Below are 24,047 nucleotides of genomic sequence, written 5' to 3'. Positions count from 1 at the left end.
CATGGCCCAAAATAGGTGAACTTGGCGTTTCACATTTGCGGGCGACGTCTGATTCGCCCGCCAGCCCTGTTTGGCAGCCAGCTGCCCTTCTTTCATCTCGCATCGCGCACTGCGCATTGTCGCCAGCAATCTTCCGACGTTCTTCCTTCCTTCATTCCTTGACAGTCATCCTTCAACGCGTGCGCGACACCATTATTCTCCAGTCCACAGACTGACTCCGCTGCGCTGCGGTGCCCAGTGACATCGTGACATCGTCTTGGCCCCGGGCAAGCGACTTGTTGCCCCAGCTTGACAGCCCCGTTGTGCTTCCAAGGCCGCACCCAGCCACCGTACTCCGTAGACCCAGCAACCACTGCCTTCGACCGCCTCTCTTTTGACATCTCCATCCGCCGCCGCCTCCTCCACCATCGCCGCATTCGCTCCCCTTCCTGCGCATCCTTCCTAAACCACGGAACTGTCTCTTCACCGGGGAATACTGAGCACACCGCCCGACGAGGCTACGCGCCCACCGCAACCGCGGCACCTCCAGCCATGTCCAAGTACGGCAACTTCCACGACTTCTGTCGCGACACAGGAAATCGCTGGTCCACGCTACCAGGTATGGCACGAACCGCTGCAATTGTTGACAACTAGCTAACTCGGCCGCAGTGTGCAATGTATGTCCTAAGTCACCGATTCTGTGCCGCAGTCGCTAACTACGACCTCATACAGCTCTTCGATCAAGCCCTCACACGCGCAGGAACAGGATGGGGCGGTTGCGATTTGACTGGAATACCGTTAAGTGGTGGAAGACATCTCGCCAATTTGGGTTCGTGATTCCACTCATGCCTCCCTTCGAATTCCTTGGCTGACCGTGTAGGCTCTATTTTGCTCGCTGGAATTGCAATCGCTGTCACTGGGTTCCTACTATGGAGATCAGAAAGGAAAAAAGCTGCTGTCGGAAGGAGGTGCGCCAATGGTCGCAAACGTGTTCTTGCTTCGATGTTTACTGACCATGAGCAGGGAAATGCAACTATTCCTCCTCGGTTATGTCATCGTTGAAATATGCGAAATATTTACCATTGGAGGCTTCCCGCTTAACAGCGCCGTGCGTAGAGGCTTCACAGCTGCCCATATCGCTGCCATTGTGTCCACACTCTGGATACTCATGCTCAATGGTATCGTCGGCTACCAGCTGCTCGATGACGGCACGCCCTTATCCCTTGGCTTGATGATCACTTCCGCGGCAATCTTCTTCATTGGGACCGGCTACATCGCGCTCGACACTGGCTTCAGTTTCACCGGCTACTGGGACTCGACTTTGACTGGCAATAACCGAGCCTACGCCCTCTACACATTGTATCAGCTCGTACCACTTGTCTTCCTCGTTGTCTTTTTCCTTCTGGAAGCATTTTTGGTCATTCGGATTCTAGGAGAGCGGAAACCACTGAGTAAGCACTTCCCTGTCATCTTCAACCATCTCCATGCTGACAAGCATAGTGTACCTGGTCGCCGCCGCTCTGCTTTTCGCCATTGGTCAAATCTTCCAATACGTCATCAGCGTGCACATTTGCAATGGCACCAACGGAAAGATCAACGGCGGTCTTTTCGAGACGTTATTTACCTTGCTCTCAGTCGTAATGACTTGGGTCTTCTGGTCGAGCATCACCGAAGATGACTGGCCGATGCCCGGCGTCGCCGGAACTGGCTATTAGAAGCAAAAAGCTGTGGAAACGATCTGTTTGGATATGAAGAGCTGTAATGAGGTGCTAATGTGTTTTATGTCTCTTTTTTGCAGCATATCTGTAGCGTATACCACCTTGGAGCGTCTGAATGGTTTGAATGGTTGATACGATACAAGGAGATAGTACACGTCACAATGCATAATATATATATACCCTATCAGGATTGGCTTCAATCTAGTCGTGATGGTCAAACATGAATCCACATGAGAGCATATTCCGTAACTGTCTACCTACTTTGTTTGAACATGGTGCCAAGCTGGCGGAATCAACGTCACGTGAGACCACGCTTATCGATAGAGAGCGCTGTCGGACTTCCGAAGAGCTTGCAACTTCAGATTATCAACGGCCAATCAACCGCCAGGAAGAAGCCGATGGACCTTCAGAAGGGCATGATATCAGCGCAGCTCTACGTCTAGAGAGCACTATTGACTGGCTTTCCCTTCAACGACCCTCCCGCCAACACCCACGCTCGCAAACCACTGGCCTAATCCGACCCCTGTGGAATATACTGTAGACTTATTTCGATCCAAGACCGCTAGCCATTCCAATCATTTCCGCTAGACTACTCCCACAAGTGCAAGACTTCCAATCGGACTCACCCCTTTAGGATTCCTGGACCATCACGTCCGCTACCTCCAATCATTCCGCCATGGCCGACTCGGACTATGACTTCGAAGAAGACGCCTCCGACGACGAATATATCGGCTCCAAGGCGGCCAGCGGTAGGAGCTCACGGGCGAGCGGCGCAGTGGGACTAGGGAAGCGGAAGACCCAAGAGAAGGAGAAGGGAAAGGCGACGTTGGCGTGGGAGCGGCGTGGGAGCGAGGCATCTATCGAGTATGATCTGGAGCTGGACGGGGACTTGGACCTGGGAGAGGAGAGTATACGGCAGAGTGTGCAGGAGAAGGAGGAGGAGAGGAAGCGGAAGAGGTGAGTTTGGCTGCACCCTTCCCTTTGGTCATGATATCTAGAGATGCGGAGGTTGACTGGCATTTACCCAGACTACGCAAAGACACCAAACCCTTCCAGCGAGGCATCATCCGGCACGTCGTCCTCGTCCTCGACCTCTCCGAAGCCATGCTAGAGAAAGACATGCGGCCCAACCGGTACATCACCATGATAAAATACACGCAAGAATACGTGCGCGAGTTCTTCGAGCAAAACCCCATCTCCCAAATGAGCGTGCTAGGCATGCACGACGGCCTCTGCATCCGCGTGTCGGAACTCTCGGGCAACCCGGCCGACCACATCGCCGCCATCCAAGGCCTGCGCTTCCCCCGCAACCCAAAGGATATCCCCAAAGAACCCAAGGGGTCGCCGAGTTTGCAAAACGCCCTGGAGCTGGCCAGAGCGACACTCTACCACACCCCCAGCCACGGGACGCGAGAAGTCATCATCGTGTTCGGCTCCCTCCTTTCCCTCGACCCGGGCGACATCCACCAAACCATCAAAGCCTGCGTGCGAGACCGCATCCGCGTCAGCATCATCGGCATGAGCGCCCGCCTCCGCATATGCCAGGAGATTGTCTCGCGGACCAACGCGGGCGACGAGAGCGAGTACGTCGTAGCCACCGACCAGGAACTGCTGCGCGAGTTGCTCCTCGCGACGACGACGCCGCCCGTCGTGCGGAAGGACCGGTCCGCGGCGTCGGCGGAATCCACGGCCGCGCTCATGATGATGGGGTTCCCGTCGCGCGTCGTCCAAGACGTGCCTACCCTGTGTGCATGCCACGGCGTGTTGACGTCGGGGGGTTACACGTGTCCGCGGTGCGCGGCCAAGGTGTGCAGTCTCCCCGTTACGTGTCCCAGTTGCCAGTTGACGCTGCTGCTGTCAACGCATCTGGCGAGAAGCTATCACCACTTGTTTCCGCTGCGGAATTGGGCAGAGGTGAGTTGGCGGCGGGCGAGGGAGAAGGGGAGTGTGGAGTGTGTTGGGTGTTTGGCTGTGTTTCCGAAGCCGCCGCCTGAGGACCCGGAAGCAGGTGCTCGGGGTGGAGGGGGAGGTGATGATGAGATGGCTGTGGATGGGCCTGTGGGGGGTGGTGGGAAGAAGCAAGCTCCGGAAGATGAGGAGGAGTCGGAAGAGCAGAGGGCGAGCGAGAGCTCGAGGTATGAGTGTCGGGTTTGCGAGAGCCATTTCTGCATCGATTGCGACATGTTTTGTCACATGGTGCTGCATAATTGTCCTGGATGTTTGAGCCATGAGCCTGGGGCGGGGTGAGCGAGGAGGAGAGAGTGAGAAAGTTAGATATACCCAGACGATAAACGTCCTTGAAAGAGCCTTTTTGATATAGTTATAACACAATGGATGCTCTTTGGCACCTGTATCGGTAAGGAGGACAGTAACATCGTTTCGCATGATGAGGGTGCCGTTTAACTTTGCTCGGTGGATATAGATATCACTGCCTTGACGGAGCTGTTTAGTATCAAAAGCTTCCCGGCGCACTAGCCATGTCCATAGATCAGGGACAAGACTCAAGAAGCATCCATTTCTCATCGACAAGTCTCCAGCCTTGAGCCCCAAGCTCCCCGTGCTCCCCAAGCTCCCCAGGCTCCCCAAAGGCTCCCCAAGCTCCCGCCTGCGGGCCGCAACACCTCGGTACGATGCAATCCCGAAGAAGAGATAGTAGTCCGCAATCCACAAATTCCGTTCCAAGAAGACCCCACCATCTCTCCCACCAAACGAACGAGCCGCGTGGGGCCATCTGATCCATAAAATAGTTCCCGCTTTTTCGCTCCGCTGCGTTCGTGTGCTTAAACTTTAAAGATGTCGCCGTCCCCATAACAAACCTCCTTCCTCCATAACACCTCTCCCACTCGTTCCCACTCAAAAAAAGACTGATAAACCCTCGCTCACCACCCTTCCCTCCTCTTCTCCCTGCACACCTGCACCCCACCCCAATTCTTAGGCATCACAGCTCCTTCTCCTCCCTTCATCAAATCCCGCCCCCGCCGATCCCCGGCGCATACAGTAAAATCGTCCACTATGACTTCAACAGCAGCGCCCGCACAACACCAATTCGACCGCCTCATCCGTTTCAAAGCCGTCGAGGACGGGGAAACGTACTACGGCGACCTGGGCGATGCGGTCTTGCCTGCGAGGCAGATCGTAGGGAAGGAGGTGGATGTGCTGGAGGGGGATATTGAGAGGGGGTGGAGGAGGGCGGGGGATGGGGGCAGGAGGACGGTTGGGGAGGTGAGTTTTGTGTTTTGTGTTTTGTTCTTGTTTTGTTTTGTTTTGTTAAGTTATATTTGCATAAGGGAGGGATTGAGAGAGTTTTTGGGTTGAGGGGGTGATATTCTCTGGTGAGGAAGAAGAAGAAGAAGAGAGGGAGAAGAGGAGGAAGAGAAAGGATGCGCAAAGGAAAAGGGGACAGTGCTCTATTGTTCCCATATTTCCTGAAAAGAGGCGCCATTGAAGAACGGGAAGCCAAACTACACTTTGAGTACTCCTTTTTCGGAAAACAAAACCGCTGACCACCATCCCCCAGCTCCTCTGCCCCCTCGAGCGCACCCCCATCATCCTCTGCGTAGGTCTCAACTACCGCAAACACGCCGAAGAATGCAATGTACGTCCCTCCTTCCCTCTCACCCCTCCTCCCTTTCCTCCCACCCCCTTTCGTCCAACTCCCAATATCCAACTCAGATCCACCCACACTCCACTAACACCACCCCTACTAACACCCCCCAGCTAACCATACCCACCTACCCAACAATCTTCACCAAACCCCCCGACGCCCTCACCGGCCCCCTCACGCCAATCCCCATCCACCCATCCTGCACGTCCCAACTCGACTACGAAGGCGAACTAACCTTCATCTTCGCCCGCGACGCCAAAAACGTGCCCGCCTCGGCCTTCCAATCCTACATCCTCGGCTACACAGCCGGCAACGACGTCTCCGCGCGCAACTTCCAGCTCCCCGCCAGCGTCTCGGGGGGCCAATTCGGCTACGCGAAGAGTTTCGATGGTTTCGCGCCCATTGGGCCTGCGGTCGTGGCGCCGCATCTCGTGCGCGATCCGCAGGCCGTAAGGCTCGAGACGAGGGTGAATGGCGAGCGGCGGCAAGCGACGTCGACGGATGATATGATTTGGAGCATTGGGCAGATTGTGGAGCATGTTACGAGGGGCACGACGGTGAGGAGGGGTACGGTCGTTATGACGGGGACGCCGAGCGGGGTCGGGTTGTTTATGAGTCCTCAGGGTTTCCTGAGGGATGGGGATGAGGTCGAGGTGAGTGTCGAGGGGGTTGGGGCGTTGGGGAATCGGATTGTTTTTGAGAAGGAGTGAGATTGGGAAAAGTGATGGAGAAGGGAAGGAAGGGTGGGGAGAGACGGAAATGGGAAGAGGAGGTTTTGAAGGCCTACCAACTAATCCGTCTCTATTTATTCCTGGCGCAGCATGCAAATGCTCATCCGTCTTGGAAGGACTAGAATCGAGTTTGTCGAATAGTGCGGAGAAAGGCTGGAGGTGGCCATACAGTATACGCAGATGGTGTTGGGGTATTGGAGTTGCAGGCGGGCGTGAACGGGCTCAAGTAAGCACGATTGAGCTGGTAGATAAAAGAGAAAAATGATGAGACCCTCTTCGATGTCGACTTGTGCAGCCAAAGTCTTGTAACGGTGTTGTGGGCCGACATGTCATCTCAACTCGTCACTTAAACATTACCAAAGACGACTCGGACGGAGGCATACGTCGAGGCACTGCAGGAGCTGTCATTCACATTCGAGTAACACACAGCGCACTTACCATCTCATATCCGTGTTCTGCTTATCTCCCCATAGAACGTCAATATACCCATTCTTCCTCACTATTCCCAATGTCCAATAGGAGAAACCCTCGCTATTGCGCGATCCCTCCTCCAAATCCTACAACTTCCTCAGTCATCATTTTCGCCTCCTCTTCGTATACAATATCTCCTTCCTGGCCATTATATCCAACCCCAAAGCCCCATTGGTCCAAGGATCTCGAACCGGCCATGCTAATGCGGTAGAGTATCCCTCTCGCTAAACCCTTCGCAGGAGGTGCCAACGGCCGTGGTGATCACCATCTCCGCTGCGGCTTGCCTGCATCACCAAGCTTCCCTCAACGGTCCGTCCTCGACGGCCGATTGCAAACGCCGAGCAGCGCCACCAGCCGCCACACCGGTTGCTAAAGATCGTGTACAATGATATCTTTTGCTGGACCTTCTGAATGTGTTATCGTCCGCGATCGACCGGGTACCACTACTCGGCAACATTACCCTTTCCACAGGCTAAAATGCCCCAATCACTAACGCTGTACAATATGAGGGAAGCACACACAACCACCGCATGCATATTGCAGCCTCCCCTGCCGTGGTGCACGTCCCGACTCCCTCGCAGCAGAAAAGGAGTTCCTGGTTATCGGAGAAATGCCTCGGATCTGCCGTCATGCATATGGATCGCTGAGGTTGCAGGTTACGGGCTTGCACGGCCGACAGAGCTGCAAAGGGTACGAGATCCGCATTGCTTGATTCCTGGGGGCGAGTTGCTTAGCGCTCTGTGCGGGTGCTTGTGATATAAATGCCGTGACTCCTCGTGGGTACTTAAGTCTTCCCGCACGAGCCGAGCGTCATTCCATTGTAGCTTCGTCTCTGTATTGTGAGTTCTGCAGGATGAAGACATCAATTGCCATCCTCGGCGCCGTTGCTGCTGCCGCTTCAGCATCGGTTATTGTGCCTCGACAGCATGGGTATGGGTATGGGAATCCGCATGGTGGCAGCTGTAGTCACAAGCCGCTTGTCGACTCTGTAAGCGTGGTTCCATGACTTGCTGTGTTCCAGTTGCTTATCATCATGACAGAAGAAGTTGCAGGACTCCATCAAGGAAAAAGCCCTCCTCAAAGGGTCCCAAACTCTCCAGGACATAGCTTATAGCTATCCGGAGCGCAACCGGGTCATGGGGAGCAATGGCCACAATGACACGGTCAAATTCCTAGTCAAGGAACTGGAGGCTCTCGGCGGGTACTATACGGTCGAAAAGCAAAAGTTCACCAATCTCATTCAGACCAATGGCACTGCGACACTCACCATTGGCGGCGCGGAGACGGAGTGGGGTATGATGGAGTACAGTCCTTCCGGAAATGTAACCAGCAGTCTCGTGGTCGTCAACAACTTGGGTTGCAGTCCGGTCAGTTCATTTCTGGAGCAATGCTCTCGGGATTTCCGCAGCTGACCGCATGCAGTCAGACTACCCGGCCGCCCTGCCGGGCAAGATTGCGCTTATTTCGCGTGGTAGCTGTGAATTCGGGTTGAAGTCTGCCCTCGCAGGAGCTGCTGGAGCCGTCGGCGCTCTGATCTATAACAATATTCCAGGAGGTCTCGCGGGCACGCTGGGCACGCCACCCCGCCCAGAAGGTGATTATATCCCTACATTGGGAATCAGCCAGGAGAAGGGTCGTGAGCTCGTGGCTACCCTTGGCAATGGCACTACCGTGACGGCGTCTCTGAATGTCCGCACGGTGATCGAGCTCCAGACGACGGAGAACGTGATTGCAACATCCAACTGTGGCGCTCATAACACGACGCTGATGTTGGGCGCCCACACCGACTCGGTTGCAGCCGGTCCTGGGATCAATGATGACGGCAGTGGCACCATTGGGATCCTCGAGGTGGCCAAACAGCTTGCCAAGTACAAGGCCAACAACGCCGTGCGCTTTGGCTTCTGGAGTGGTGAAGAATCGGGCCTGCTGGGCTCGACCTACTACGTCGAGCACCTATCTGCGGCGGAGAGGGGGAACATCCGAGCGTACCTCAACTTCGATATGATCGCCTCGCCCAACTACGTGCATGCCATCTACGACGGGGATGGGTCCGCCTTCAACCTGACGGGACCGGCGGGGTCGGCGGAGATTGAGAAGTTCTTCCAGGACTTCTTCACGAGCCATGGGCAGAACTTTACTGCCACAGAGTTCGATGGCCGCTCCGACTATCTTGGCTTCATCGACGCGGGGATTCCCGCCGGAGGAACCTTCACTGGAGCCGAAAAGCTCAAGACAACGGAAGAGGCGGAGATGTTTGGTGGCCACGCCAACGTGGCTCTGGATGCCAACTACCACAGTGCTGGAGACACAGTCGACAACCTGAATGCCACTGCGTTTGTGTTGCATACCAAGGCAATTGCGGCGGCGGTGGCCGAGTACGCTACCAGCTTTGCGAGCCTGCCGCCGAGGAGCGTGGAGAGAAGAAGCGTTGCTGCAACGGTGGGAATTTCGAGGCATAGGAGGGGTGGGCGCTGGGGAAGACCACTGCGGCAGTGATTAGTCATGCGGGAAGGGATGGATGGAGGAAGCTGCGATTGAGGTGCTATCATGTCACACAGAAGAGCCAATGAACTGATGTCATCAACATCCTCGAGCTGTGCAAATACAGTAAGCGCTTCTGAAGGAAATAATGTGGACGTTGGAGCGAGACCGGTGCGAATTCCAAGTCTATGGGTAGTCCTGCTTAGCAATCCAAATAGGGTCCCGGTACAACATAGGTATCCAGGCGAAGCTTGGAGGGCCGAGGGCCATCCCATTGCGGCGTCCGGTGAAACGACACTTGCTAACTGCACCTGGGGCAGCGTGTCTCTGTGATTTCCCAAGGCATATTCCTTCAACGATAACTAACAGGTCTCCCTTTGTCTGGTCGCACGGATCCGCAGAGCCACGAAGGTTGGAGGCGAAATGCAATATGTCCTGTATATGTGCTGGCACGAGGAGGCTGCATACACGCCCACGGGCTCCCGCCGAAGCGAGCGCGGGAATGGCGGATGCCGGTCGACATAAGGGACGGATGAAAGCAATATCATCCGGTAACCGTGAGTCTATTCACCAGAAGTACCATGATAGAGCGAAAGGGGAGGGCCACCCTATTGCAGGAGAGGCAATTGTCAGGGAGTCGCAGCTCGTTGATGGATGGGGTTCTGAAGAGGGGTGGGTAGACAGTCATGAGGCGGAGGCGGCGTCTAGTCCAGGGCCGGCGGCTGCACTACTGGGACTGCTGGCGAAATGCGGGGACAGCTCTGGTCCTGAAACGCGGCCTAGTCTACTTGGCGGAGCGGAAGAGTTAGAGGCGGTGAGATGCTGAAAGCCACGATAGAGGGTTGTCCTTGCAAGGGTTGGATCCAAGGTTGGGTGAATAGAAAAGACCGTCTGGACCCCGCTACGCCGCACAGCCCCTGGGGGATAGGCATCTGCCAGCGAGTCACTACGATTGTACTATAAATGCATGCTGCGAGGATCCCGACGGAGGAAAAGGACCTAGAAGCTGCAGTCACCGAAGAGCAGAGCTTCACGGCCAACATTTTCACTGATTCTAGTGCCCCCTTTCCACTCATACCTACTAGAAGGTAGCATCAGACCAGGACTGTCGTCGTCGAGGGGTTGCATCGGCACTGTGGGCTTGCCCCGCCGGGTCCCTTGGTCCTGCCATGGAGTTTGTTCGCTGCGCATCAATAATCGCTGGGGCCGGCCGTTCGTTCGAGTCCATCTACTAGTGCCACTTTGGATAATGAATGAAGGGATGGATGAAAGGAAAACCGGGATGAAGAAGGAGCTGCAGGAGAAAGGCTGTAGAAGAATACCTACTTACTGTGTGCATCAACAATGGTAATAATCATAATATGCACCGCTTGTTGTGGGGAGGCGTCAGTCCAAGTCTCTGTTCAGTCAGTCCTGTCTCTGCCCACCTGCAGTGAATGTCGAGGTGGCGGTCCCTTTTGGGACTAGTCAGGTGTTCAGGGTCTCGCCTGCCCAGAGACTTCGCCCGCCCGCTTGCACCTCCCCTCCCCTCTCGGCCCGTCTTGTACCTACTACTTGTTACTACTACCCTTAGTCTCTCGTGTACCTCTCCCCCTCTATCCAGCTGTCGCTTCACTCTGTCTTTCCTCCAGTCTGTCCTTTTCTCGCTCCTTTCTCTGCCAATCGAAACACACACAGCCATACATACACACCAACCTGACCCAACCCGGCGCTGCACCACCCATCCCCCATCACCCGCCTACCGCATTCCCGCTCGGATCGCCGTGTGGTGTTGCCCCGGACTGGCCAAGCCCCAGACCAACCGCGCCCGCCTTCGTTGCACCTCGACTCTCGTCCTGACAACACTCCAAAAACACTGCCATTTTGACGATTCCTCGAGTCCACCGAGGGCACCGAGGGCTTCCCGCCCCTTGTATCCATAATCGTGAGTATCCCAAAGACTCGATGACCGAGTCCATTTCGCTCCTCACCACACGGCCTCCCTCCCGTCTCTTCTCCCCTCCTCACCGCCTGCTTTCCCACCCCGCCTCCCACCTCCCGTCCCAGCGCCGGCGACGTCTGCTGACCCGAATCTTGTGAAGTGTATTTCTAGGGAAAATGGCTTTCTCCACCGGCATTGGAGACCGCTCCGGCCTCAGATCCCCTCGCGACGAGTCTCCCTTTGGGCCCCTCACGAGCCCTCTTCGAACCGTCGGCTCCCAACTTCCCTCCGGCTCCACCGACGGTCGCGGAATCCTGACCAGACGATTCACAATGAATACCGTTCCTACCTTGAATACCCCCCTCTCTCCAATTGGTTTGCAGCGCCGCCAGGCCGCCGAGCCGCAGGAATACACCACTGCGGTAAGCCCTTCATATTTCCTTTGTCAAGCTGCATATTAAGAGAAGGGCGCACTCGGAATGGCCAGGTGTGGATGTGGAAAATATGCAACGAGCGAGATGCATACGTCGCAAATCATGCCAGACGATACGCCGATGCCAGGTTGTTGCCGCGTTTGCTGCGTTTGCTGCGTTTGATTGCTGCTGCTGCTGCTGCGGTTGTTGTTGTTGTCCCCGCTCTCGTGTTTCAAAAGTCAATGTGAAGTCGACTTTGGCTGACCTCTGACCACAGACCCTCCACAAGATGCAAGTGGTAAGTAAAAGTCAACTTCACTTCGAGTTTCCTCCCGTTTGCCGCTGCCCACCGCCTACGTCAATAGACGGAGGCCTTCTCCCTATAAAGTCTTCTCTCGCCCCCAATCTCTCCTTCTCTCTTCCTTTCCTCTTCTCTCAGCCTCCATCGTAAATTGCCAACTTTGTTACGATTACTTCTGTACAACAGTCTCTCTGTGAGTACTGCAGTAGCTTCTCTTCCGTCCCTTGCCATCTGTTCTGCCTAGTCTACGTCTCTGGTTGTCATTCTACATATCTCCCTTCGGTTGCGGGGGTTGCGGCTTTGCGTCTGCTCGGCCGTGGAACTGTCCGACTGACAGCTCGTCAGCTCGAGAGGAAGAAGCTTGAGTACGAACTCCTCAAAGCACAACGCAGGCGTTTTGAGGCCGAAATGGAGCTTCTTGATAGAAAGTTCCGTCAGGACGAGGAGGAGATCGGCCGTCTGTCTTCTGACATCCACTTGAACAAGGTCCAGAGCCAACCCACCACCCCGCCAGAGTATAGCGACAGCAACGGCTTCCCCACTGCTCTCTCGCGCCCGAACCGCTTCAGCATGTCGTCTGTTCCTTCTGGCATCACCACCCCTCGTGGTAGCCGTTCTGGCTCGATTCTCGCTTCGCCTCCCTCAGGCATCCAGACCAGCAGCTTCGTCCCCTCCCACTCGGTGCCTGGCTCGCGGCGCGGCTCAGACGAAGAGGCCGACAAGTTCGAGGCGGAGTTTGGTCCAATTAGCCCGGTGTTCAGAAAGTAAGACCGCCACTTTTCCTTTCACTCAATGGGTCTTATTTGCTTGGCTTTGCTGCGTAACACAAGCTACGCGCGTGTCTATCCCGCACGCATTCCGCCCCCCAAGCGTCTCGAGCGTGCGCTGACTGTCTTCACAAAGCACCAACCGTTTGTCCATGCCAGTCAATCTCGACAGTCGTATTCGTGAGTCTTCCGTTGGCATCAACACCACTTCCTGGTTATTCGAACGTGAAGAAGACAAGGACGAGAGGAACCCCGCCGCATCGCCCGACGCCAAGAAGTACGTTCAGATGAACACCACCGATGACAAGTTCCCTATACTTGTCCGTCGTGGCGAGGGCGAGCTCTCTGCTTCTTCGGCTGCCTTGGATCTCGCCTTGTCCAGGTCGGATGGCCTGGATAGTCAGAGCAACGGCTGGCCTACCTACCGTCATCACCACGCTCAGCAGTCACTTCCCACTAACACGCTCCGCAAAGGTTCCCAGGTAGATGAGTACGATGTCAGCCGCGCCAACGGTGACACCACCCCTACTAGGTCCACGCCCAACAACCGCCGTTCAGTGCAAGAGTTCGGTCTAGGCTCCTATGGCACCGATTCCAAGCGCTCCAGCTACGCCAGCCCCAACGGCAGCAGCGTGCCCAAGTTCCAGCAATCCTATTCCACCAATGACGTCCCCACCTTGAAGAACATGAACGGCATGAACGGCATGAATGGCATCAATGGCATCAATGGCACCAATGGCGTGAATCTCTCGCGTACCCATGCAGAGCAGCACCTGCACAACCATAATGCGAGCCTTGGACGCATCCCGACCAACGGTGCCACGAACCGCCACAGCCGTGAGCTCTCGAACGGATTCAAGGAGCAGGATGCCAACTTCAGTCGCCCTATTCAGTCTGGCCTTCATGCTAGTGCCGCTCCTTTTGGCCCTGCCCTCACCAGCGCACCATCCGTTACCGGCTCCATTGCCGAGACCATCGGAACCCCCACGCCTTCTCACTATTCTGGGGTGTCTGGACCTTACTATGGCTACGGAATGGGTATGCTGACTGGTGCCATGAACGGCCTCTCTATGGGGCAGCCGGTTGCATCCCAGCACATGTTCAATCCCAACGGTCCCTATCCTCAGGTACCGGCTGGTATGCCGTACTACAACAACCCTTACACTGCATATGGTCCAAATGGGCGCCTTCAGGACAGTCAGGCTCGTGTTATTCAGAGCCGCCGCATGCAGAGTGGTATTCGAACTCGTGTCCCGCATGCGTACACCACTAACTGGTATCCAGACGCCAATCGCTTCATGAACTATGACCTCAAGACCATGCCTCGCGCCGAGATCTACTCTCTCTGCAAGGACCAGCACGGTTGTCGCTTCCTGCAAAAGAAGCTTGAAGAGCGCAATGACGAGTATCTTCAAATCATCTTCGAGGAGACCGCTCCTCACGTCGTTGAGCTGATGACTGGTATGTGTATCTCGCCGCATGGCTACGTCGATGCTAAGCTTCCCTCCAGATCCGTTCGGAAACTATTTGTGCCAGAAGTTGCTCGAATATGCCACTGATGAGCAGCGCGACAAGCTTGTCCACAACGCGGCCACCTCCCTCGTCCAGATTGCTCTGAACCAGCACGGCACCCGCGCTTTGCAGAAGATGATTGAGTTCATCTCCACCCCCAAGCAGGTCAGCCGTCCATGCACAGAGCGCCATGTGCCGTCGACTAACAGTACAACAGATCAGCATGATCATCGAGGCCTTCCAGAACCAGGTCGTGGAGCTCATTCAGGATCTCAACGGCAATCACGTCATCCAGAAATGCCTGAACCACCTCAAAGCCGAAGATGCGCAGTTCATCTTTGATGCGGTCGGCACCAACTGTGTCGCTGTCGGCACTCATCGTCACGGCTGCTGCGTGCTTCAGCGCTGCATCGATCACGCCTCGGGCTTCCAGAAGGTTCAGCTTGTCCGCCAGATCACGGCCAACAGCTTCGACCTCGTCCAGGATCCATTTGGCAACTACGTCGTGCAGTACATCCTTGACCTGAACGACTATAGCTTTACGAACCCGCTCTGCCTCGGTTTCGCCGGCAAGGTGGCTGAGCTGTCCAAGCAGAAGTTCAGCTCCAACGTCATCGAGAAGTGCATTCGCTGTGCCGACATGAACACCAAGCGCATCATGATTGAGGAGCTGATGCAAGAGGAGGAGCTTGAGAAGCTGATGCGTGACTCGTACGGCAACTATGTCATCCAGACTGCGCTCGAGTTCGCTCCGCCGGATCAATCGCTGCGGATGATCGAGTGCATGCGCCCTCTCCTTCCAGCCATTCGTCAGACTCCATATGGCCGTCGCATTCAGAGCAAGGTCCAGGAGCGTGAGTCCCGTCTCAGTTCCTACACTGGCCGCGGTCCGGGTCCGTCGCCGCCGGTCGCGCAGGCTGGTGACAATGGAGCTCAGGGTGGCTATCCGGGTGCGCCCATGTACACTGGTAACGCTTACAACTCCAACATCGCCTCGCCACAGCCGCATCGCATGAGCAATCCTCCGCTGCCAAACCATCTGCAGAACTCTGTGCAGAAGCAGGGATATCAGGGTTACAACGGCGGCTATGCCCAGTCCAACGGCCACGGCAGCTTCTTCTGAGAGGATTTGCATGACGAGCGCTAACGACGTTACGACCTCACGAGACACGGCCGCTTGCGCAGCTGTATTTGTCCCATTAGCATCGACTTCTCACGTGTCCACTTCTACGATTCGTATTTGGCGGCGTCTTATGCAGCACCGATTCCTTGTCCAGTCTTGATCTCGCCATTGGTACTTGTGCCATCTACTGTCAACATCATGGTCATCAATGGTCGCCGATCTTGTATACTATTCCATGATCGCTCTGATCCCTGTTCCCATAGAAGCATTCCATCGGAGCTTTGGGTTATCCGCATCCGCAACGGCGCTTCAGGCGATGCCGAGCCTCCTTTCTTTTTTTCTTTTTCCCCCTTTTCTGCTTTGCTTCTGCCCTTGCCTTACTGGATTTCCCTTCTACTGCTGTCTTATCTTCTCATGGGCATGGGTGGCGTATTGTCACGCCCTTCATGACCGAAGTTTGCATGTCATTGCCTGCACTATTCCCTCTTCTGCAATTTTCTTCCACTGCGCGCTCGAGCAACGTGGTGTCAAACAGGACGGGCTTCTGGTGGTTGACTTTGACACACGTTGCTTAGCGTTTACATTGCTTCACTGATTGAAAAAGGGTTCTGGCACTGCGTCTGTAGTGTAGGTAGCTTCTCAATGAAAAGGCGATATGTTCGCCTGAATCCCTCCTGTTTTGGTGATCTGGCGAGAAACGTTCGACCACGTCCACAAGGGTACATGTACCACAGTAATTGCTGTATTGTGTTGTATATAATTGAAGGAGGCTTCCATTGTACATTACATTATGGATAGCTATCAGCCAAGCGTTGCACGCCTCCTGCACCTTGACGCAGGGTAACCGGGGTGCGAACCGGATCCCTCCCGCCACCTTCCGCAGTGGGACAAAGCTGCCGTCGCCCGCGCTTGCACCTGGGCATCAGATTCCAGACCAACCCCCTCTCAGTTGCCGAATCCCGTGCCCCTTCACGCCTCCTTCCTCATTCAAGAACCCTTGCGGTTATTGCGCGACCAGTTATCGTTCCACCGCCAGCCAGGCATCTGCTCTGATCATCAATAAAATCTCCTCTTATTCACCTTCCTGCTTCGAACACCTGCGAGACTCTTCCACGAATACTACAGTACCTAGGCTGCAAGCCGAAAAACGCCATTATATTAGCTACCTCAACTACCGCTGCACTGCCACGCACCTACAACCCTGACATAAGAGAAGCCCTCCGCACGTCAAGCACTCTTCTTCGCTGCACACGATGCGCATGCCCACCCTCCAGCTGCTTTCGGTCCTCGTCGCTATCCTCGCTACCTTCGCCATGGCAGTCGCACCGCCGCTCAAGAGGGTGATTGTCAGCTATCCGAACGAGACGCCGCAGAGCGTGGTGGATGAGGCCATGGAGGCCATTGTCAAAGCGGTGGGTTTGACCTTTTCTTGCTAGCTTCCGGTTTTTATGTACAGAGCTGACAGAATCGATCTCCATCTACAGGGCGGCGCCATCATCCACAAGTACAACATCATCAAGGGATTCACGGCCGACGCCCCTGCCACCGTGCTCGAGACGGTCGAAGTGCTGAGCAGCAAGTTTAGTGCGACGGTGGAGGAGGATGGGATTGTTCATACGATGGGAAACTGAACTGCCTGGGATGCCGAACTGAGCGAGCGTCTTGAGATGGGATACTGAGATACTGTGACTGCTGTGGCTACGGCAGATACTCGCGATGAGGGAGGAGACCATTCGGGCATACAACAGTAGGGTGGAGCGCTGGATATTGGCTCTTGTTTCGGCGACTATGGTGGATATTGTCAGGCAACGTTCTCCCGGGTAGGTGGACCTGCGGCTTTCCGACTTCACGAGTATGACATATACCCTCGTTTTCGCTTTTGTTCTATCCACTACCTAGGTATTACGATCCCTTTTTCACAATTACAGATAATATTCTTTCGCGGATGCGGCTCATGTGCATGTGGTGGTTTCCAGTCGCCCTGTTGGGCGGGAAGAGGGTGTGTTTGGGGGTCCTGCGTTTCAGCTGTACACAGCAATTTTATGCACATTTCAACCCTCTTCAAATGTCCCCGCCCTGCCCCTCTCCGCTATTTCACTCAAACAACGTCATCATTTTTAGGACTCGTGGTCGCAAACGTGAGAAGTGTCCTGAAATTGTGGGGTACTCGGTACTCTCCCCGCTAGCGCCATCTGATCTCTCCACGTCCGAGCACCCCTTTCACAGCACAGTGGACTCCACACCTCAACCGTCACATGCACTCAACCGCTCGCACGCCCGCCCGCCTCGCATGTCTATCTCCGCCCGCTCATGATGCATAAACGCAGCTTACCGGCTTCTGGATCACGTTGCAAAATAACACAGGGCCCTGGCGGGTCCTAGGCCACCGCCTACCGATTACACAATGGACGACTTCAAGCCGGAGCTGCTCAAAGCGCTCCTAGAATGGGTATGCATGCACCGTTACATCTTGTGCCCCCTCTGTAGAAACACCATGTCTGACAACCCCGCTTTTCGGAGCGCAGGTGAACACCTTCGACCTTCCCGGCCGCATCACCAGCTGGACCCAACTGGAAGACGGCCAAATCCTCTGGCAATTGCTCTCCGACATCGACGCCTCCTATTTCAACGACTCACTACCCAACTCCGACATTTCTGAGACCCACAACAGCCACCTCACCACCTCCCACAGCAATGCCCGCCGCGTCTCCTCCTCGTCCTCCGCCTCCGCGACAGACAACTGGATCCCCCGCTGGCAAAACCTCAAACACATCGAACGCGCCGTCTCCACCTACATCCGCGAGTCCTGCGGCCAACTCCCCGTCTTGACGAAGCGCCTCATCCCGGACCTGAAAACGGGCATCGGCGCGCGCGACGGCTCGACCATGCTGACGGCCAAGCTCACCATGGCCGTCCTCCTCGCGAGCCTGTACTCGCCCAAGTCGAACGAGCGCATGGTCAAGGTTATGACGGATCTGCCGGGGAAGCATGGCGAGGTGATTGCCGAGGCGATTCAGGAGTTGCAGGCGCTGGATCAGCGGATGGCGAGTTTGGGCGTCGAGGCCGAGTTGACGGCTGAGGCGGGGCCTTTGCCGACGGGATATAGGACGCCGACGAGGGTGGGTTCCGGGGTGGGCGGAGGAGGGCTGCAAGGGGCAACGGCGGCAGGGACGACGACAACGACTGCAACGATTGAGCGGGATTCGGCGCTGGAGCAGGAGGCGCAGTTGTTTGAGGCGAACAAGGAGCGAAATGCGCTAAGGAAGCAGGTCACGCAGCTGCAGTCCGAGTTGGAGGTGTCGAGGGGACGGGTGGCGCGGTTGGAGGAGGAGCTCGCGGAGGCGCGGTTGCATCTGGATGTTCGCGGCCCGGAGCAGGGCACGGCGTCGGACGAGGTGGTGGAGAAGCTGAGGCACGATTTGGCGAGGGAGAGGCAGTACATTGAGGGGCTGGAGGCGGATCTGCAGTCGGCGAGGGAGATTGTGGATAGTCAGAAGAGGCGGCTGGAACGGTTGACGGCGGAGGAGGCCGCGAGGCAGGAGCTGAGGGATCAGTTGCAGCTGGTTAAGGCCGAGAGGGACGAGTTGAAGCAAAAGGCAAAGGCGAATGAGAACTTGAAGAAGAAGATTCAGAGCTTGACGCTCGAGACGAGGAACCTCGAGCAGCTACGTGAGGATTATCAGCATGCGAGGGAGAGGCTGCAGGAGTTGGAAGCGGTTGAGGAACGGTGCCTGGCCCTCGAGAAGGTGAATCGGGAGAATGGGCAGACGATTGTGCAGTGTGAGCAGTCGATCTTCGAGGAGAAGGGAAAGAGGACTAGGGTCGAGCATGAGAATCTGGTCCTCATGAAACAGCTCGAGCAGACGAGGGAGTTGCAGTACAAGGCCGAGGATGCGAAGCGCGAGCTTGAAGAGCGGATCCGTGAGCTCGAGTCGTCGAGCCATGTCAATAGGGGTGGTAGCTTGGAGGACGAGCTTACGCAGGATGAGAGCGTGGAGAATCTCGATGCGCAGATGAGTTCCATCAGCCTGATGGAGGGGAGGGTGTCGTCGGATACGATTGCTCTGCAGCAAAAGGTGGAGATTTTGACGGCGAGGTTGAAGTCGTTGGAGAGCGAGACTCTCAAGCAAATGCAGGAGAATCTGGGCTTGAGGGCGGATATGATGAACAGCAAAGACGAGGAGTCCCAGAGGTATGAGCCTACAACGGCCATTGGCCATGTATACTGCGTAGCTCACAATGCAGGCCGTTCCTTGAACAGAACGAAAGGCTTCAGGCCGCCGAGGCCGAGATACAGGAGCTTCAGCGCCGGCTCCGCGAGAAGGATCTGCAAACGGCGGAGCTCCAGAACGAGCTCACAAAGAGTGAGGAGGAATTGCCAACTTCACACTGTATATTGACTGCTTACTGACGGTCTCGAAAGAAAGCGACATCGACGAATCCACCAAGAACAACACTTTCGAAGCCGAAATCCAACGCCTCCTCTCCCTCCAACACAAAACCAACCAAAAGCTCCGCGACCTCGAACTCGCCAATGACGAGAAGTCCGGCCTCCTCCGCGCTGCTTTGCTCGACAGGGATAATCTGAGTCCCGAGTTACTCGAGATTATGCGGACGGAGCTTCTCCAGCGTGTGCGCGAACAGATTGAGCGCGTCGTGCAAGCGACGCCCGAGACGAGAGCCAAGGTGCTTGAGGCCGAGGCGACGGAGATAGCGAAGACGGTCATGGAGGCCAAGGCGAAGTTGGAGGGGGTGAAGAAAGTGAGTCTTGCCAGCGAGATGTCCCCTAACCTCTTCCGCGGCGATGTAGCCGTCAACTCTGTTTCGCTTTCCTTTTCCTTTTCGTTGAGGAAGTTGGGGTCCCCTATGCATGCGAGCTTCCCCACCTTGCCGAGTACCAGCGATACGACGGACGGGCACAGCAAGGAGAGGACGAGGAGGAGGCCTGCGAAGGGCAGCAGTGAGTCGTCGTCGTCGGCTAGGGTGCGGAGCGCGAGCACGGGGTCGACGGCCTTCGCAAGTCTGGCGCACATTTCGCAGCAGTTGTTCCGCCAGCGGAGGAGAGCCGGTGGGGCTGTGAAAGGAGCGCCGCCCGAGACAACGCTGTCGAAGCAGCCTTCTTCCTCCTCCTTACGAGTGGCACGTCGCCGTGCATCCGATCTCGGCGCTCATGTTGGTGTTGGTGTCTCCGATGCCACCCTCTTTGCCCTCTCCTGCTGCGTATTCCTTACCTCCGTTGCCGTTGCTCTGCTGGAGATGACGTGGGCTTCCATGGGACTGACGCTGGATGTAGGATCTGCAAGCGGAAAAAGCGACGAGCGAGGCGTTGCGCGGGCAGTTGGAGGAGGCGAGAAAGGAGAGCGGGGAGAAGGGCTCGGTGAGTATTTCCCTTTTTTTCCCCTTGGCAGTCATGGCTACGAGTCCCTCTATTACTCGTACACATTCATCATCATTACCTTGCGCACATTTCCCACTATTACGCCACTCACGGAGTCTAAGCTGTAGCTAACCGCAATGCAGGCCGAGCTCCAGCAGGAAGTCGAGAATCTGCGGCGCGAGAACAAGCTCATCATGTCGGCTTGGTACGACATGACGACGCGGCTGCAGAGCAATACGGTGATTTTGCAGCGCAGAGAGGCGCCGAAGAGTTGGTTGGGGAGGCAGAGAGGGTTGGTTGGTAGTGTCGGGGGTGGGGCTGGGAGGCGGTAAGAGGAGGAAGCACAGCGAAGAGAAGGGAGAGGTTGGATAAAATCTATGCCTCTCTGGTTTCTCTGTGAGAGATGGGGCGAAGACAATTGCATAGCGCGGAGGAGAAGAGGTTCGAGTCTTTTTGGGTGTTTTTGGTTATTATACCCCCCGTTTTTCACTAATTGCTTTTAGCGGTAACGCTTGCATACATATATATAGAGAAGGTTTTGCTAGTTGGTTGCATAGCGCTGGGAAGAGGGGTGTCGTTGGCTTTAGAGTGGTTCTGGGAGTGTTACCGCTGTCAAGAATGTGTGTGAGAGATGGATGTCTCGTTTGGATAAGTGTACGCTGCTGGACAGATCATTACTATGGTATACGAGGCCTCTGGATGTCCGCTCGTATGCACCAGCCAGTATGCTATGGAGATGGCTATTTCGAAGATTAAAGATCGACCCGAGGTACGTATATCTATCCTATTACGGGTTCCGTTCTTCTCCCTCGTGCATGTGCTACGTGTTCTTTTGCCACTGCCATACAACCTACTCCGTAGAGATCCACTGACGGTGAGGATTTCGCCATTTTGGAGGTGTGATATACCTTAGACGATGTGTGGGATTGCTGCTTGAGTCGGTGTGGAAGTGATAATTCACCGTCCGCGCGACTTTGCAGTGACATCTGCACTGCAGAGCTCGAGTTGCTGGTTGACCGAGATATCTGCCAAGACGCTAGCCGACCGCAGCTAGCTCGTCCCTGGCTCGCCTCTGCACACCGATTGATTTTTTGTGAAGCACGCGCGGGTACAAAGCTTGCCGCGCCTTTTGCCTTCCCCCGTCCTTCTTACACCAGCTTTTGCTTCTCATTCCCACAACAGTTGCAAGCGGCCAGTTTTCAAGGTCAGTCTCCCTTTCGTTTCGAACGATTCAACCCGTAATCTAGAGCGGATTGCGCCTGCTGTCTTATTCCTGCCTACCCCGCTATTGACTGCAAAAGGACCGTCTTGCTGACTCGTTTTGTTAGGTTTTTTCTCTTCTTCCTACCTACAACCCTCTTCCGCATACGATGGAGTACCAAGGACAAGGCGCTGCCGCCGGTGGCCGTGGCTGCTACAATTGTATGTTCATTCCTTTTTTCGAGCTCGCACACTTGCCCGCTCGTTCTTTGGATCCAATTCTGCATTGCGCTAGGGAACAAAGGGCGGTGCCCAGTGGCGACAAATTCTTCATTTCTCTCCCTGTCTCTCTCTCTAGCGCACCCAATACTAACGACACATAGGCGGCGACCAGTCTCACCGTGCTGCCGACTGCCCCACCAAGGGCAACCCGACCTGCTACAACTGCGGCGAAAAGGGCCACTTGAGCAGGGAATGCACCTCCCCTCAGGCCGAGAAGACTTGCTACCGATGCGGCTCTACTGGTCACATCAGCCGTGAGTGCACCAAGGAGGGCGGTGCCGGTATGGGCGGCGGTGCTGGCGGCCAAGAGTGCTACAAGTGCGGACAGCGGGGCCACATTGCTCGCAACTGCAACCAGGGTGGTGGTTACGGCGGCGGCTATGGTGGACGTGGAGGCTATGGCGGCGGTGCTGGCTATGGTGGTGCGCGTCAGGTATGAGGAGGTCACGAAGGTGTTCCGGTACGATATGATGCTGACCCACTGCAGACCACTTGCTACTCGTGCGGTGGTTTCGGCCACATGAGCCGCGACTGCACCCAGGGCCAGAAGTGCTATAACTGTAAGAAGGAATCCAGCAATTTTTTCTCTTTCTGTACTGACATTACCACAGGTGGTGAGGTCGGCCATCTGTCCCGCGACTGCCCCTCCGAGGCCAGCACCGAGCGCGTTTGCTACCGCTGCAAGCAGCCCGGACACGTCCAGAGCGCATGCCCCAACTAAGCTGCTGCGCTCCTTCGTCGGCTTCTAATCCGGATCTGTCTTTCAAGGCGGCCTAGTCGCGCAATTCAATCACTCTGGATTTGGACTTGTCATTTGGCTTAGACACGGCCCCGCGGTTTCATGACCCATCGACTCGGTTTACGAACTTTTCCTTTCACTGTACATTTTTCCTATTTTTGCGGCTGGCTGCTGCTTTTCCAGTTTCACGAAAAAGCATCATCACCCAGGCATCATCGACTAGGTTTCTTGACAGGCTGGCACCATATTCGTCAAGGGGATCTCAACGGTTTACGAGCGAACATCCTGAGAGGAACTAGGGAAATCTTGCATCAAAAAGGGAGATTCACGTGGACGATGGGGAGAGCGGTTTCTTGGAGACAGAGCAAGGAGGCGGAATGTGCTTTTTCTTCTTTTACTTTGCGGCGAATAACGAAGAACCCGCGCAAACATGGAACTCGAACGAAGGATCTCAGGAAATGCGGATGGATTGATATTCAACGAATGGCGGACGACTAGCTTTGTCTTCGAGCATTTGCTATCACTTGTTTTTTCGTCCGGGAACTGTGCTTCCCAAGGCAAGGAATGGGCGATGCAATGGTGGGATTCGAGGCCAGACGACTGGCGGACATGGACAATCATCAGCTATGGAATGGATATCTCTATCCGGTTTGGATAGGGAGCTTCTTGACGGCGAACTCTTTTGATGTTCTCGACTGTGACTTGACACGTCTTTTGCTGTGCTTGTGATGTAATCTGGATACATGTATGCGTAGTCATGTCCGTAACTTCAAAGTGTGGGTCAATGTGATCCATGGGCCTAGAGCAGCTGTAACTTGCCAAGACTTAACGTATTAGGTCAGCAAGTGCACGTTCCCACCAAATGCACGATTTCAGCATAATCGCCACCCACAAAGATGAGGCTGTAGAGCTCAATATATATTGTAAAATCGCCAGATTTTTTGTAGTAATAATTGGAGAAGCTTGCCAAGTAATTCTAGCACCTAATTAGCTACTGAAACCGCTGGGGCAGGCGTATTTTGCGGGTACGCGTTGAAGGGCCCAAATTGGGCACCCCATCTTCAACAGGCAATATCTCAGGCTGTACATGCTCAATGTCCTTCGTGCTTGACCTAGTAGGCTTGAGGCTTTTCTGATTACCCTTTTGGGAAGCTTTGAGCTCCTCACGGAGTTGTTTTTCAATTGCCCGGGCCTGGCGCACTTCCTGAGCTTCAATAGCCTTTTGCTCACGTTCCCGGGCACGCTCTGCTTTAGCGGCAGCTCTCTCACGGCGTCTCTCCTCTAGTAGAGCTGCTTTTTGAAGCTTCTGCTGCTCCCTAAGCTTTGTCTCCTCATCTTTCTGGGCCTGTATTGCCTTCTCCTCTGCCTCTTTCTGGGCCTGAAAATCCCGAGCTTTCTGGACCTTTGCTGGTGACCAGAATACAGCTC

At 55.4% G+C, this 24,047-nt stretch overlaps 9 protein-coding genes across 9 annotated transcripts; all 9 read left to right on the top strand.

Moving 5' to 3' along the window:
* The first annotated feature begins 95 nt into the window (after positions 1 to 95).
* On the top strand, positions 96 to 1,881 carry EI97DRAFT_435285 (uncharacterized protein). The gene is made up of 6 exons (XM_033798823.1): positions 96 to 598; positions 649 to 656; positions 712 to 808; positions 860 to 947; positions 1,003 to 1,430; positions 1,480 to 1,881. The coding sequence occupies exons 1-6, from the start codon at positions 532 to 534 to the stop codon at positions 1,692 to 1,694; spliced, it is 903 nt and encodes a 300-aa protein (XP_033651712.1). The 5' UTR covers positions 96 to 531; the 3' UTR covers positions 1,695 to 1,881.
* A 183-nt stretch (positions 1,882 to 2,064) lies between these two features.
* On the top strand, positions 2,065 to 4,031 carry EI97DRAFT_435284 (TFIIH basal transcription factor complex, subunit SSL1). The gene is made up of 2 exons (XM_033798822.1): positions 2,065 to 2,654; positions 2,726 to 4,031. Exons 1-2 carry the CDS (start codon positions 2,374 to 2,376, stop codon positions 3,942 to 3,944), a joined length of 1,500 nt encoding a protein of 499 aa, XP_033651711.1. The 5' UTR covers positions 2,065 to 2,373; the 3' UTR covers positions 3,945 to 4,031.
* Positions 4,032 to 5,178: 1,147 nt separating this feature from the next.
* On the top strand, positions 5,179 to 6,011 carry EI97DRAFT_381813 (uncharacterized protein; the record flags this gene model as incomplete). The annotated part of the gene is made up of 2 exons (XM_033795819.1): positions 5,179 to 5,292; positions 5,415 to 6,011. Coding segments are annotated over 2 exons (711 nt in total), but the record flags the coding sequence as incomplete, so codon positions are not given.
* A 1,066-nt stretch (positions 6,012 to 7,077) lies between these two features.
* EI97DRAFT_435281 (Zn-dependent exopeptidase) lies at positions 7,078 to 9,274 on the top strand. The gene is made up of 3 exons (XM_033798821.1): positions 7,078 to 7,491; positions 7,544 to 7,870; positions 7,926 to 9,274. Exons 1-3 carry the CDS (start codon positions 7,357 to 7,359, stop codon positions 8,997 to 8,999), a joined length of 1,536 nt encoding a protein of 511 aa, XP_033651709.1. The 5' UTR covers positions 7,078 to 7,356; the 3' UTR covers positions 9,000 to 9,274.
* A 1,807-nt stretch (positions 9,275 to 11,081) lies between these two features.
* EI97DRAFT_381963 (ARM repeat-containing protein) lies at positions 11,082 to 15,021 on the top strand (the record flags this gene model as incomplete). Its single annotated transcript, XM_033795827.1, has 6 exons — positions 11,082 to 11,327; positions 11,965 to 12,383; positions 12,523 to 13,622; positions 13,671 to 13,847; positions 13,897 to 14,063; positions 14,116 to 15,021. The coding sequence occupies 6 exons, from the start codon at positions 11,082 to 11,084 to the stop codon at positions 15,019 to 15,021; spliced, it is 3,015 nt and encodes a 1,004-aa protein (XP_033651708.1).
* Positions 15,022 to 15,952: 931 nt separating this feature from the next.
* On the top strand, positions 15,953 to 17,111 carry EI97DRAFT_435277 (uncharacterized protein). The gene is made up of 2 exons (XM_033798820.1): positions 15,953 to 16,433; positions 16,506 to 17,111. The coding sequence occupies exons 1-2, from the start codon at positions 16,275 to 16,277 to the stop codon at positions 16,650 to 16,652; spliced, it is 306 nt and encodes a 101-aa protein (XP_033651707.1). The 5' UTR covers positions 15,953 to 16,274; the 3' UTR covers positions 16,653 to 17,111.
* EI97DRAFT_129731 (uncharacterized protein) lies at positions 16,733 to 17,398 on the top strand. The gene has a single exon (XM_033793108.1). It carries the CDS (start codon positions 16,967 to 16,969, stop codon positions 17,333 to 17,335), a length of 369 nt encoding a protein of 122 aa, XP_033651706.1. The 5' UTR covers positions 16,733 to 16,966; the 3' UTR covers positions 17,336 to 17,398.
* Positions 17,399 to 17,425: 27 nt separating this feature from the next.
* EI97DRAFT_381842 (uncharacterized protein) lies at positions 17,426 to 20,730 on the top strand (the record flags this gene model as incomplete). Its single annotated transcript, XM_033795820.1, has 7 exons — positions 17,426 to 17,470; positions 17,547 to 18,152; positions 18,219 to 19,213; positions 19,267 to 19,385; positions 19,445 to 19,782; positions 20,315 to 20,398; positions 20,542 to 20,730. 7 exons carry the CDS (start codon positions 17,426 to 17,428, stop codon positions 20,728 to 20,730), a joined length of 2,376 nt encoding a protein of 791 aa, XP_033651705.1.
* Positions 20,731 to 22,605: 1,875 nt separating this feature from the next.
* On the top strand, positions 22,606 to 23,320 carry EI97DRAFT_129655 (uncharacterized protein). The gene has a single exon (XM_033793105.1). The coding sequence runs from the start codon at positions 22,722 to 22,724 to the stop codon at positions 23,115 to 23,117; it is 396 nt and encodes a 131-aa protein (XP_033651704.1). The 5' UTR covers positions 22,606 to 22,721; the 3' UTR covers positions 23,118 to 23,320.
* Positions 23,321 to 24,047: the final 727 nt, after the last annotated feature.

This window comes from Westerdykella ornata (assembly GCF_010094085.1).
Source record: "Westerdykella ornata strain CBS 379.55 unplaced genomic scaffold EI97scaffold_21, whole genome shotgun sequence".
Classification (NCBI taxonomy): Eukaryota; Fungi; Ascomycota; class Dothideomycetes; order Pleosporales; family Sporormiaceae; genus Westerdykella; species Westerdykella ornata.
Note: the sequence above shows the minus strand (reverse complement) of the source record. Positions and strands in the feature narration are given on the sequence as shown.